The sequence below is a fragment of the Suillus clintonianus genome (assembly GCF_016758775.1).
Source record: "Suillus clintonianus strain FC179 chromosome Unknown DEU56scaffold_202, whole genome shotgun sequence".
Lineage (NCBI taxonomy): Eukaryota > Fungi > Basidiomycota > Agaricomycetes > Boletales > Suillaceae > Suillus > Suillus clintonianus.
The window spans coordinates 22,237-37,299 of NW_024539426.1; the positions used below are offsets into that span (position 1 = coordinate 22,237).

Consider the following 15,063-nt stretch of genomic DNA (forward strand, 5'->3'; position numbering starts at 1 on the left):
AGAACAACTAGAATATGAATATGTTGATGTCAAGAGCTACATCTAGTGTTAATGGCCTGACTTTGGCTATAAATAATGTACTGATCTCATGGAGACACAATATCATCCCTATCAATATCTAATGAAGGAAGCATTAGCCACAAGTGTAGTCGAGTCAAATTATTCTCTGCAGCCTACCCATTACAACATTAGTGTCTAAGAGAAAAGAGTTGAGAAGTTTTTTTGGTATTCACAGTAATCTGGACTAACCACACAATATTAAATGTAACCTGCCCCTCCTGCCTTGTGCGACAGTGGACATTGCAGCTGCAGTGCTGCTACTGTAGTCCTCTACTCTCCCGCTGTTGTCATCATCATCACTTTTTTCTTGCTTGTCGCAGTCTTCATCATTATGATTATCGTCACTAGTACCACAACCATCACTAGTATTGTTATCATTGTCCTCCTCCTCCTCCTCCTAACCCTAGGCCTCATTATTGACTGTATTGATGCAGACAAAGCTGGAGCATGTGACATAGGAAGTATTTGCACTGGGACCTGCATTGTTGAATCCTGCACCTATGTTGATCATATGACTATCTCCAGCATTAGTACCAGGTGCAACCTACCATTCCATCAGATCCGACATGATTCTGAACTTCTGTGTAATAGTCGGGGTAATACTACAGTGAGGTTCACTTATATGCTATTTGTAATGGTTATGGTTAAAGTGAAGGCACCCAGCAGTCTAGATTATTTTTGTTCCTATGTCACCTTTTCATTTTAACACATTGCAACAACTCATCTATGTTAGGATGTCTCACATCCTTTATCTATGATATCTTCATTCTCCACTGATAGTCTCCATTTATTTTAGATATCACATGTGCTATACTTGTGACGCAGTATAAATATAGTAGCCTTTAGACTTAGAGCAGTATTTTTACAACCCAGAATCATAGACTTTTACCCTGTCTGTTATTCTGAAAGATGTTGTATTGTGCTGTTAATTTTGAGCTTAATCAGCTAAATCCATTGATATTTAAGGTAAAGGTGAAACTCCCTTGTCTATGGTGATTGAGGATCAATAGATGATTCTTTAAGTTCACCTTCACTCTCGTCACTGGATAACTTGCAAAGGAGTGCATTTACCTTGCCTACTTTTCTCATTTTGGGTGAAGAAGGAGCTTCGTGTTCACCATATAGCTCAACATGATGTTCCTGAAACTACGAGGACATTAGTCAATGACCTTCACAAGTGTTTGCACTTACTATTCTCTCGGTTTCTTTGAGGGCCTTAGCATGTAAGGTCTTGCTCAAAAAATCTCTTGAAATGGGTATCCTTCTAGGAAGGGTCAAGCACTAGAAAGTTTGATTGAATGAGTGTATCAATTGCTGGAGTGAACTTAACTTACACATAGCCATGATATATGCCTCACTCTCAGAACTTCGATCATAATACTGCTTGATTTTCTCAACAGCAGCATTCAATGCTATATGAAAGGCCTCATATTTTGGATTTATGGAACATGATAACCAAGCCTTGTGTAATGCCTCGAGAGCTGGCAATGTTTGTTAGGGAAGGACCTCTATCTGAGGAGAAGCTCTGTTGAGCATTGTCAGTACATGATTACAAATATGATCAGTCAGCTAGTGAGAAAGTCTGATGAATAAGCCAAGAAAAATAGAAAAATAGAGAAGGTCACAGAACAAAATAGAAATGCATAGAAATTCATGAGTCTGACACAAGAAACAAAACTTCAGAAAAAAACACAAGAAACAAGACTTCAGAAAACAGACTGATGAATCAAAGCAAAATGATAGGGTCACTTTGTGATAGGGTAGAGTACAGTTTATTGTACCTTCCTTATCTTTTATATAGCACGCATGTCATGGCATGAACAGCATACCATGCATGACACTGCATGCAGGGCCAGTAAGACTTGGCGGACAATTGGCCTCATGTTCCTCCAATGTTTGCGACTAAATAATGATGTTATCGAGGTATACGTGGCAAATCTTACCAATTAAATGATGTAGTGCCATTGTCATGTGTCACTGGTGTATGGCGGGCACATTGCAAACTCTCATGGGCATTATGGTCCACGGCCCTAAGCCTCTCCCACCCCACTGGCGAGGTTGAATCCAAGTTCTAATCAGTGCAACCTGCTACCGGGGATACGTGGCCCATTGCTGTTTCCATCTCATAGAAGCACATGTTCCTCCCCAGTGTGCTCATCCCATACATGGTGGATACCTGTATTTGACCATGCAATTGTGGAAACCTCCTCCTCATTTGATCATCTACTTCATACCTTTTCAAAGCACTGTTAGCGTCACTGGGTGGTTTGACCTCCACAAAGAAGACGGGGCTAACTTATACCATTATAAGAAATGTGGTAATGAAATTGATCAACTCGTGTCCTACAGGATACTGGGGGTAGATTGTATAGCCTGTGCTGATTGTGCTAAAGGTGTACTGAAGAATGTAATTAAATGCGCCGTATGAGATCTTTTCTGTTGTTAGGGTTGCTGGTATGAGAGTGAAGTTGTGAATTATTGGGTATGTCAGAACAGGGGATGACAAGAGGGTATATGGTTCATACGCTGCACGCACACTATGGTAAAGGTTGCGTGGCAAGATACGCTTCAACAGATATAAGATGATCCTCATGAAAGACATGGCAAGATTGCAAAAGGCGTGGGGGGATGCAAACTATGTGCTGTACCAACCATTCCGACGCTGGTCTCACAATCACCCTTTAATCAAGATCCGGAGCTCACCTGGTCAGGTATTCGTGTCCACACCCATCTGGCCTCTTCCGTTGACATCTGTTCCCTCTGGACACCTAACGGATACGATACCTGCGACAGATTCCCTCACTTGCCCTTGGTTCCGACCCATCCATGTCCATCCATGTCCATCCATGTCCATCCATCCCCATTGGTGCGTCATTTGTCTCCTTTTATCACTCTAATCAACCAGCAGTCCGTATTACATGTACATTCCCATACATGAGGCCGCTTACCATCCTTTACATATTACTGCACTACATACTCGCCTATACTACTGCCACTTAGTGGATTCTGAGTTCTTACGGATTATGATAAATAGTTGTGTCATATTCTGCCAATATCACTTCCTTTTACTCCCTTGGATTCTATATCTAAGTCCGTGTGATCAAAAAGTCCCCTTAGTCTTCCACACTGCAACGGACTTCGTTCCGCTCCACGGATCACTTCCGGTAGCTCGTTACCTCGAGACCTTGAAACCTTGACACCTTGAAACCTTGCCACCTCAATACCCTGAAGATCATACCACTAGATATCCATACCCATCCGACCCCTTCCATCTGGATAGCCTCTCCTTGCACTGGACTCCCCCTTGCGCATCCCCCGCATAAGATCTTAAGCCCGTCAGATTGATTCCTTCGCATTTATTGCGAAGACTTCCTTCAGTAGCAATCCCCTTGGGACGAGCTATTATACTCGCACTCATACAGATCGGTAGTCTACTCTCACAGGCTACACGGAATCACTTTCGCTCAGTGCGGCATGGTAGGCTTTATTTCATAGTTCACATTGCAAAGAAAAAGTAAAAAGGGCTGGGCACAAAAGAAAAGAGCAATGATGGCAAGTTGATGATGGCCTTCCTGCTCAAGGGTTCATACTGCCAGAAAAAATATAAAATAGGTGAATAAGAGCTGGGATCAAATGGACACGGCAGCGGCAGCAGACTTTCACACTCAATGTGTCTGAAGGGCTTTTAAAGGTTAGGTTCAAGAACAGAAGTGAGATGCAGATTTGAACAGTTGGAGGTGTTTGCTTGTCTCTCTGGCTATCTAGGAATGTAGCAGAAAATAATACAGGATAGCATGAGATTGATTTTGTTCAGTAAGTCTTGCAACTATTTAGAGCTGATTATGCCGATATAATCACCACCTGCTGGCTAAGTGTTTCATTCAAAATTAAATCATCTGATATGATAACATTAAATAATAAGTAAAGGTAGGTAGTGTCTCTCTTAATAAGCAGTGTGCCCAGACAGCCTTCACACAAACAATGACATCATCCTTCTATATTCTCATGGAAAGCTATAATAATCTGTTTAGGTCCAGAAGGAGGGGATAGCATTAACAAAAGTCATATTTAGCACTCTTGACAGTGATACAATATCATACATAGTATATGTGCTGGATCCCAGCTGGGCAAGGTAACACCTTTATAGGACTATCAGCAATCATCTCTGAGGTGGATTTATACTGGAGTTTGATCTTGTTTGTGTTGACGAGGTCACAGATGAGATGGTAGTGGACGTGAATGTGCTTGGCTCTTTCGTAAAACCTTGGATTCTTCAAGAGTGTGGGATTGTAGAGATCTGGGTCGAGGCAGAAGTTGTGTAGAAGTTGAATTAGGTATAATGCTTCACGTGAAGCATTCAATAGACCTATATACTCAGCCTCTGTGGTCGAAGTAGCAACCACAGATTGCTTCTGAGACTTTTCAGCTAATGGGCCCTCCAAATAGTTGATAGACATAAGTACTGGTGGACTTACTATTGTCTCAATCCACAGCGTAGTCTGAGTCCGAGTGCCCAATGAGTTCCTTGTTCGATGAGCCGAAGATGAGTACTAAGTCCATAGTACATGCTACTCAAGTCACAAAGATAAGAGTGCCTTCCCTCAACTGCTTCATTATGTTGGTTGCCCACATACTTACAAACCCCTTCTTCATGAAGGATAGGGTTGTGATTATTTTCATTTGGTCATTTGCATAGACCGATGTCTTGCCAGAGAATAATAGAAAGAGTTGGCTCATGAACATATTAAACATCTTGTACTTCCCATTATAAGCATCTGGTTCCGCAATTGATGCTGATGGAAGTATTAGCACTGCCGCCAGAACTTGTGGTAAGGCTGAGATAGAAACTACACAACAATTTGACTAAGGTCTTGCTGTCCTTGTACTAGCTGCACAAAAAGTTGAAGTAAAGCTACTCCATCCCCGCCATTGGTCAGTGTCAGAGGTAGATGATGCAGATGGGCCTTCTCAGAATAATTCTCCAACATGACGCAATGTCCTCAACTATAAGGACTCATTAGTCAGTGTCATAACCACCATCTGCAAAGGGCTCACCTGCTGCTCCATAGTAGCATTTGCTTGCCTCTTCTGCTCTGCTTCATTTTCAATGTGTGCACACCTGGTGCGATACATTGGAACCAGCAAGTAGTTCAGCCCAACATGTTATCTTGTAGTGCAATGTCTCATTTGGATATGTTTCAATTTCATTTACAGTTGATAGTCTGCAGTAGCTACCTGCTGTGACAAATAATCTGGCTGTAGCCTCACAATAGTCACCTTTGCATGATTTAGCCCACATAGCGCATCCTGCCTGAGTCACTTATGTTTCTGTCTGTTCCAGATATTCACAGACCAATCCTGCCCTATGGACACCACCACAGATCCCAGCATCCCTTCTGTCCATGTCCTATCCTTGTCCACTCATTCCCATTGGTGCGTTATTAGTCCTTTCTTGTTACTCTGATCATCTACAGTCCATATTACATGTGTGTTTCCCTGCACGAGGCCGCTGTACCAAAAATCCTAGCGCTAGCCTCACAGTCATCTATTTTGATGGTATTTGACACCAGCGCACTTCCCATCCATTTCCCGCTATACCCGATGTCACTTGCATTGGACACGATGATAACCCAATAAACCCAATACCCCACACCTTTGGACCCGCTACTTTCCTGCGCTTCGGACTATCCGATACCCTTTGGACACCCATTATCCCTATGTCTAGTCCATTCCTATGTATCTCCATTTGTGAGTAGTCAATTATTCTCATGACTGACACTATAGACAGCGCTATTACATGTGTTCCCATAGTCTGCAGTGCCTCATGTCTTACCTTTGGACTACCCACTATCTTCGCCTATAGGACTCCGGATTTCTATGTAGCTAGTTATATAGGAAGGGACTCTCACCATGACCTTACCTTTCTGTAGAGGGGAGTTCTCTAATACATTTGGTCCATGATACCTTGACAGCTTGAGACCTTGCCCAGTACACCTGGTTACCTGCTCCTTATAGTCGGAACCTTTGCCATTCCTCCATTCTGATTCCTCTCATCTGTTCCTAACGATATCCACTCATTGCCAGTCCCATACCATTATCACCTATTGAGTCCGCAGTTCCTGCGCATTGGACCCACACTTTCCCGCACATTGGACTACCTGATTTGCTTAGGACCTGATGTTTTGACCTTCGGATTATTTTTTTCTTGACCTAAAGACACTAACTATCATTCTTATATCAGACAGCAGGCCCCTTTAGGGTCGAACTAGCCTTAGGCTAAGCAAGACCCACATAGGTATTTGGTTATTGGTAGCTATTTTCTATATACCATTGTGAGATTTACATTTCGCACACCACTTGCTATTATTACATATTACTACACTACGGACTCGCCTGTACTTACCGCTACCACTTAGGAGATTCTGAGTTCATACAGATCATGATAAATAGTCAGGTTGGCCTCTGACAATAGCACTTCCTTCTACTCCCTTGGACTAAGATCGTGTGATCAAGCCCCCTTAGCTTTTTGTCCTGCAAACAGATTTTAGTATGGTCCTTACATTCCTGCCCCTTCCATACCCAGTCAACCATTATTTGTTCTATAGATCGCTGCCGGTAGCTCGTTACATTGAGACCTTGAAACCTTGCAAGTCACAGTCGCACCACTAGACACCTGTTCTGTTTCTATTTTCGTCAGACTCTCTCTTTCCACCTCTACATCAGCTGCCTAGATCATAAGCCTGTAGGGTTGATTCCTTTGCATATTTAATGTGGAGAGTTTCCTTCAGTAGCAATCCCCTTGGGACGAGCACTTATACTCACACTCATCCAGATCGGTAGTCCTCACCAACAGGCTACATAGAATGGCTTTCATACACCACTAGATGTCTGATGTCTGGCAGACTTATATCATGTGCATAGCACATTATTCCTTCTCTCTATCTACCTGCAATAGGATATAGTTCCTTTTCATATGTGCTTCAAACCTCAGGTGTTGATTCACACTTGTGTCTGTGACTGAGGTTAGTATATCTTTAGTTTGCTGTTTTGTTCACCTATGCTTATAGTTTATTACACTAGTACACTATCTTGATACAGGTAATGCTAGGTGTTGATTCACACTTGTGTGTGCAACTGAGTACACTATCTTGATATAGATAGCATGCAATGCAGAATCTAGTATTCTATCATAATACTCCTCACAAACCCCCTCTATACTGTCTGCTTTATCCACCTTGACCCCATGGAAACAAGAGCGACCATGTTCTCATGCTGACTTGTGACCACTTGGGAAGAGCCGCTTGATGGTCTCCCATATAGTATGTGAGTGCCAATAACATTGAAAGTGGATCAAGTTGTAGTCAGGTGCATGTTGATTAATAACAAATAAATCAATAGAGATCTGAGTTGCCAAGGGGTGAGTGGATACAGTAGCTGTGGGAGATGCAGTGGAGAATTTGAGGGTATATTGTTTCTTGTGTGGACCATATTTTGTATGCAGATGATTGTGAATGGTGGAACTGGTGTTTAAGGTGATGAAAATAGATCAAAGGCAGGAGTTTGGAAGGAGCCATTGTTGTCTAAAACAGTGTGGTCTACAACCAGAGTAGTGGTTGCAGTCATGGAGAGTTATCAATAACTAAAATATAGTACCAAAAATTCATGCTGTTTTCTAGTACTGGCCTTGCAAAATTTAATATGCTTGAGTGAACATTGAGAAGGAACATCACTAGACAATAGTATGCTCCTCCATCACCTGTAAGTGGGGGAAAATAATCTTCAAACTGGCTTATTAGTCCAAAACCCTAATACATCATTGAATTTAATTGTCCACACATATGGATACATCCTTCCTGGGCAAAGCCAGTACCTCTACAAAATCTCAGCTATGCATGTGTTATTCCCAGCATACTTTTGCATTTTTGGCCACCTATTGTGGGAATTCCTCCACACCACCTTTTTTGGTCACTCCCCACAATATTCTCATACTTCCTAGCTTCACAATTTTGGCCACCTACTGTGGGAATTTTCTCATAACACCAAAAACATCACCCATTTTGGGAATCTCCACAATATTCATGATTCCCACACCCTCTCCACCCTACTGTAACTTTGCCACTACACTACAATAGGCTCCTTGTATATAAGTAGTAGTTTGGTATTTACATGTATAATACAATATAATAGACCACTTTTTTGTTTTTTATGTGTCTCCTTCTCCAGGGACCATTCAAAATAAAATAAGTTAAGATCTAGAACATTTTTGTATTTTTACCCCTTTGACAGGGAAGTATTCTAGTATATTCAGACTATGTTTCAGATTATATATGAAGAGATTTCCACCTGTATTTAACCCCCTGAAGCGCCCTACATTAATAGATATGGTATATATACAAAATCTATTTACATATGCCAATTTATAGGTAGTAAGCCATTGGAATATGATACCTATCATCTATTTAATAGTGTGAACAATGTATTAGGAGCCTAGAACCATAGGACAAGACTTTGTTGTATAGTGCACCCTTTCTCTCTATTACCTAGATACTCAAGGATATCTATAGGATCCTTATATAGGAATAATAACTTGACAAATCACATTTTACACAAGTTTGATGTTTTTGACTACTCTACTCTTACATTAATTATCCTAGCTATTTATATATCATTTAGTATAGGATATATATTTTCTTTGCTGACTAGAATCAGCTTTAAATATCTTGCAAATTCAGTCTAATTAATCACCATGTCATATCCTGTTCCTGAATCTTCTCGTCCAGTCCGGTCCACCCAGTTCCTCAGGCCCGGTCCAGATTTCATATCTGTCCCTGCTTCTACCCTCATTACCCCATTTGTATGTACCCTTCATTCTGACCCCTGTATGCCTGGATTTGTTTGACAGTTAATATCTGGCTCCATTCTCAATCACATCTCCTATGCCTGGATCTCGCTGACAGTTAATATCTGGCTCCATTCTCTCAATCATATCTCCTATGCCTGGATCTCGCTGACAGTTAATATCTGGCTCCATTCTCTCAATCATATCTCCTATGCCTGGATCTCATTGACAGTTAATATCTAACTTCATCCTCAATCACCCCTATAGTATTTTCCTTGTGCTTGTCAACTTCATGTTGACCCGGAACTTCAATACCTATGTCCCCGTTGGATATTCCTATAGTATATAATATTGTGTAAAATGTAGTACATACTCAGTTCAAATATCATCTTAGACTCAGTTCTTCCTTGTGTTCCTCTCGGCTCCTGGGATTATACTTCCTGGCCAAACCTCTGAGTCTCAGGATTATATTCCTAAGGCTAAACCCTCCATTTCTACCTTCGGGTAGTCTTTCTATCTCCTCCAGCCAAGCCATCCTGCTCCAGCCAACAATATCTGTCCCCCATGAATTAGGGGCACGTACTTGGGTAAGAGGCGCAGCGCACAAGCTGAAGCCAAGTCCCTCAGATCTGACCCATTGACACAGTGTAGGAGACGATTGGGCTGCAGCCCCGTACGGCACCATTTCCCCTTACTGGACGAAGTCACACATACCTTCCACAGGCCGTTGCGGACCATCACACGAGGTTGCGGAATCCACGCACTCATCGCATCGCATCACAACGCACTATCCATCCATGTCCTGTCTGCATCCGTCTGTCCTCACTGGTGCGTTCTCATTCTTAGTTAGTCATTCCTAACCGTTCGCAGGGCCAGTTACATATCAGTTCCCATACATGAGGCCGCGTACCATAACTTACATGTATCTCCTTCCAACTTCGCTTGCATATGCGCCCGCTTATACGGTTCCGGTTTCTTACGGACTCTGTTATATACTACATCGCAGACTCGTACGGACCTCACTTTCCTACATTCCCTCTCTCTGGTTGTGTGTTGTGGAGTCACTAGCTTAGTCTTACCTTGTCTTTCTTTGCTTGAGCAATCACTTGTTTGCCTTCTCATCCCGCGCGAACGCTCGCATCGCCGTTGACAGTTGACTATTGCTAGTCCTAGTTGAGTTCCTTTGCAAGGCGGTTTCTGCACGTCTTTGCATATACCTGGTACCTAGTTTGCTCTACCCGTTTACCTGTTCTGATACCTGGTACCCTACCCGTTCCGCATACCTGGTACCCCCTAGACATCCACTCGTTTCTCCGCATCCGCATACCTCGCATCTCCGCGCATCCACGCATCTCCGCATCTCCTCGCATACCCAGCTGTTCTGTCTTCAGCGCATCACTTCCTTCTTCACTGTTCCCCTCGCTCATACTTGAGGAACTGCTCTCAGAGCTATCCCCTTGGGTCGACTACTATTCTTGCACCCAGCAGGATCGGTACACTATCACTATAGTGGACTTCTACGATTTCTCCCACAACGGTGTAGAGAGTAATATCTCTACAGGCTTGTATCCCCCCATTTATACATCGACCTCATCCCTATCCCCAGGTAAGCACAGCCATAGAGAGACATGCAGCACTTGTGCACCCTTCCGCACACAAGCACTTTACTCGGCATATCCTCCCATGTCCTGTCCTGTCTGTCCGGTTCCATTGGTGTATTCCCACTGTTATCTCTGTCGCTGACCACATCCAGGGTCTCTTACATATAGACTTACTACATATCCGCTTCCCTATGCGCTTTTGCTTCCCTATGCGCTTCTGCACAGCCTATCCGCTTCCCTTACATCTCAGTACCCTGACAGTGCATGTAGTGACTTACATATCTAGAGGACTCAGATGTTTCTGGACTTACTTACTTTCCCTTACTTGGACTCACTATCTGTTTTCTGCCTAGTTGTGCTCCAAGTGCTTATATCATCACTCTTATTGTCTATCCTCTGTCTTGTCTGATTAAGACTTGTCTATCAACCTTCAGAAGAGCCCTTATCGTCAGCCGCCGCCCACTTCCTTGTCTCGGGCGCACCACACTCTAATCACATCCTTCCGCATATTCTGCACCTCTTGCACTTCTTTCTCTTAATCCCTCTCATTATTTAAAGAGATTTGTCTCAGTAGCATCCCCTAAGGGACGATTCTATCAGCTCTCCTCTCAAGATAGATATCCTTGTGACTCCCCAGAGTTCACATCTCTATTTCCTCACCCACAACGGTCTTAACACTTCAGCTCATCATTGCTGTTTCTGTCCTTTCCCTTCATCATTCTTGTGCCTTCTTTTATTGGAATCTGATGTGGGTACAATAAATCTGCTGAAGAGCAGAAAGTGTTGGGTCTTGCTGCTTAGCTACTATATCAGAGTTGATAGTATAAGACTCTAAAGAGTTTCTGAACTAGGCTCAAAGCTCGGAGAGAGAGAGAGGTTAAAGAAACTGCATTCAAAGTCACTCCAGGTGACAGTAAGGGTAAAGACAAACATCATTATGTAAGCGGTCCAAATGCCAACATAAGCAAGGTAGATAGGGGTAAAGTAAGCTTATACAGGAGCTGGTCGCTATGCCAACTCATTGATCACAGCAGAGTCATCCCCCGAGTTCACCAAGATCCATCTCCTCATCCTCATGGTCATCTTCCTCATAATCTTGCAACATTTCTGTTATGTCTGCCACTGGGAATTTTTGCCTGCTTCCCAGGTTTGCATCCAGCAGTGCAAGCAACATTTTGAATACATTTGGTGCAACTTTCTTGATTTTTAGTGCAAGCGTGCGCATAAATAAATCTTCAAGTTGTGTAGATGTTGTTTTAGATGCTTTGAAGTGCAGACCATCACACTCGCTCAATAGATCAACTATTTCTTCACAAAGAACCCCAACAACTGTTTCAAATGCCCAGCTAAAGACAATCTCACAACATCCAACAGACAAGAAAAGCAAACAGCAAATGTCAACTGCATGCTGCTGAAGTGAGTCCTTTATTGGCTGATAGTTTGGCTGTGGTGTTGACAACACTGTTTTCACAGGATCCTAGAGTGATACTTCATTTGCAAGTATAAGTTTGAAGGATGGTGTCCACAGCACTAGCTGGAAAAATGTCGGACATTGTGTAAGGAGAGTACAGGGAGTATTGTCATTGTCTCATATTATGGATACACTATTAACTATAACGCAGCCTGCTTCATTACACATTTGGTAAGTGTGTATGTACGTAGTACTTATTTTGAATATATGGAAGTGGTGGGGCAGGAGGGCAGGACACAAGCTGACTGTTACACTAGTAAAATAAAAGCTCCCCGAGTATCCACATTTGGATATTTGTTACAGCAATCTATATCTACTCCTGTCATAAATTTTCTCTTTCCTTTTCTCTCTGATTTTCCCTATAGTACTTAATCGAGTCCCTTCGTCTAAGTTCTGTAGTTGATCCTTTACAACCCCAAATCACCATCTTAGTTCGGCCAGCTTTCCCTGTCTGAGTCCTAAGTCTTACTAAAAGTCGACTCATTCCTTGTGTGATGTTCTAGAAATGTAACACTGACACATACTTGAGATAGGTGGTGGATTGAATTTTTGTGGGCAGGACAAACAAAACCTAACTATTGCACCACAATAAGTTTTGCCAGTTGCTTTGTGGGGAGTTGTCCTCCAAAATTTCAGCTATGGTATGATGACTAATGTTATGTTTTATTTCTATTGTAGCTGCTCTAGGATTGAGAGGACTTCTCCCTACAGGCGGATGAGTTGGAGTCTGGGAGCCAGCCATCAGATGGGAAAGTGCTTGGAAGTTGTGCTTGGTCATTCTCATGGGGAATGTTATTAAGGGGTTGAGATGGCAAGCTCATAGCAGGCTCTGAAGGCACCTATGGAATGGTGAAAATTAGAGAGGGGGAAAAAAAATCTGCAGGTCACCTTTTATAATCAACCAAATTGCAAGATCCGTCAATATGGAAATATTCCATTGAACACTTGCACCCACTATGTTCAAGACAGTTAGCCCTGCAGCTGTAAAAACAGATTAGTGCAGTGTTTTTGCAAAGTGAGAAGTACTGATCCCTGAAGTGCACTGGCCCATGTAACATGATGCAAGCCATTGACAGCAAGAAACCTTGTTCTGTTGCCTCAATGCAAGTTTATGCCTTTGTGGGCAAACTTGCTGTGAATAACGAAAAAGCAAGTTTCCAATCTAAACCATTGCAAGACAGAGTGTACTGATTGTTACGACTTGGATAGTTCTTGCGTAACTAATCCAATAAAGGAGTTCTTCGTGTTACGACGTTCAGTTCAGACACTTGAGGGGCTCTCCCTCTAAGTGAAGTTCGAGTATAGGCTAGTCTCTATAAGAGCTAGATCGGAATCAAGTATCTTCCTCAGAAGATAATCAAGTATCAGAGAGAACCAAGTAGATTCAAGTTAGAGAATACAAGCGTGACTACTGCGGTATTTATAATGGGCAAAGGAGGCACGGACCAGGCCGACTATGGAAGTGAAAGGAGTCAAGAAGATCATCATAGAACTATCTGGAATGTTCATGCAGTGCATGTTGATAAGCAGCCAAAGATAACAAGAATAGACGGAAGTATCTAGAATGTTCATGCAGTGCATGTTGATAAGCAGTCAGAGATAACAGGAATAGATCGGAGAAGCATGATGATGAGAAAATGATGGGGCCGCTGTAACATTACCCCCTGTTTATCGTCTGAAGTCACCGACTTCAGCAACTTTCCAACCTTGCATCGTCGTAGTAGACGAGATCCGCGTCAGCGTTATGAAACTCCAACAGATCGTCCCCCGTGCGTTTGTTGGCGAGCTCCTCTGCTTCTCGCTCAATTCGCTCGATAAGTTCGTCTTGGTCCGCTTCCCATTTAGCAAGAGCGTCATAGAAGCCGTCTTCGTTGTGCTCCATGGGGAGGACTCTTTCGCCGTTGAGTTGGCGGCAGAAGGCCGATAGGTGTCCAGGCTTGAACACGAGGCACGCTCTGCAGTAATATTCTGGGCAGTTCTTGTGACGATGTCCCATTTCTTTGCAGTGGCGGCAAATGATGTTGTCATCGAAGGAAAGAGGGGGTGGTAGCGATCTGGATGACTTTGGAGGGGTTACGATATCTGGCTGCGAGCAGCGGTCTTTGTTCTTTGGAGGGGAGCGTGATTTGGGTTTGTAAGGTGTTTTCTTTGCGGAGCTTTTACGACGTTCTGAACGCCTGAGCGCGTTCTGCGGTGGAAGGATGGGTAGTGTGATTGTCGGTTCAGGGGTGACGGGGATAGCAGTAGGAGGAGGTGGGGGAGGAATGGCGACCTCGGTTGTGACTCGTTCTGCGATGGTTTGTATGGCTTGCGTTACATCCTCCTTGAAATACAAGGGAAGGAGATGGAGAGCAAAGGTCCGTATTTTTCTTTGACAATAGAGGATGCTGCGCTGAGTGTCGGCATTGCCTACATTTTCAGCGATGGTTTCCAAGAGACTAGTGGTGCGGATGATATTGACGGTGGTAAAGGTGGTGTCATCCTCTCTTTCAGTGAGGATGCGTTCTATTTCAAGAGCATGTTGTGGGGATAACAGGGCGGATTCTACGAGGGAGGCAGCGTCAATCTCGTTAACGAGGTCGAAGTATTCAGCGAGTTGGAAGGACGAAGACATGGTTTGTTCTGCTAGAATCGGTTCTGGAGACGAGTGTTCAATGGAGAAGTCGGGCTAATTTGAGGCGGTTTTTATAGGTTTTCAGGATTTCTAGGGCGTTCTGAAGTTCCTTTTCGGGCAGCCATGAGTTTTCTGAACTAGGGTAACCCTTCCATGACACGAGGAAACGGCGTCTTCCTTTTACGTTTCCCTTGTGGGCGAGGATCGCTTCTATCTCGTATTCTTCTTGTCCGTTGATAAGATCAGGTGGTGGTTCAGGGTGGTTCGGGCCGTGAATTTCAGTTTCCCGATAGGATGATAGTTCAGAAGCATGAAACACGGGGTGAGATTTCCAAGATTCTGGGAGGCGGAGTTTGAATGTGATAGGGGAGAGAACTTTTTCAATTTCGAAGGGGCCGTATCGCTTTGGCGCGAGCTTCTTTGATGGGAGATGGGTGATAAGATGCGCAGCAGATAACCAAACTTTGTCTTTAGGTTT

General features: G+C 43.3%; 2 protein-coding genes across 2 annotated transcripts; both read right to left on the bottom strand.

Moving 5' to 3' along the window:
• Window positions 1-2,131: 2,131 nt before the first annotated feature.
• On the bottom strand, window positions 2,132-2,353 carry DEU56DRAFT_749766 (uncharacterized protein; the record flags this gene model as incomplete). Its single annotated transcript, XM_041349461.1, has 1 exon — window positions 2,132-2,353. A coding segment is annotated over one exon (222 nt), but the record flags the coding sequence as incomplete, so codon positions are not given.
• Window positions 2,354-11,536: 9,183 nt separating this feature from the next.
• Window positions 11,537-11,962, bottom strand: DEU56DRAFT_749769 (uncharacterized protein; the record flags this gene model as incomplete). Its single annotated transcript, XM_041349462.1, has 1 exon — window positions 11,537-11,962. A coding segment is annotated over one exon (426 nt), but the record flags the coding sequence as incomplete, so codon positions are not given.
• Between the last annotated feature and the right edge of the window lie 3,101 nt (window positions 11,963-15,063).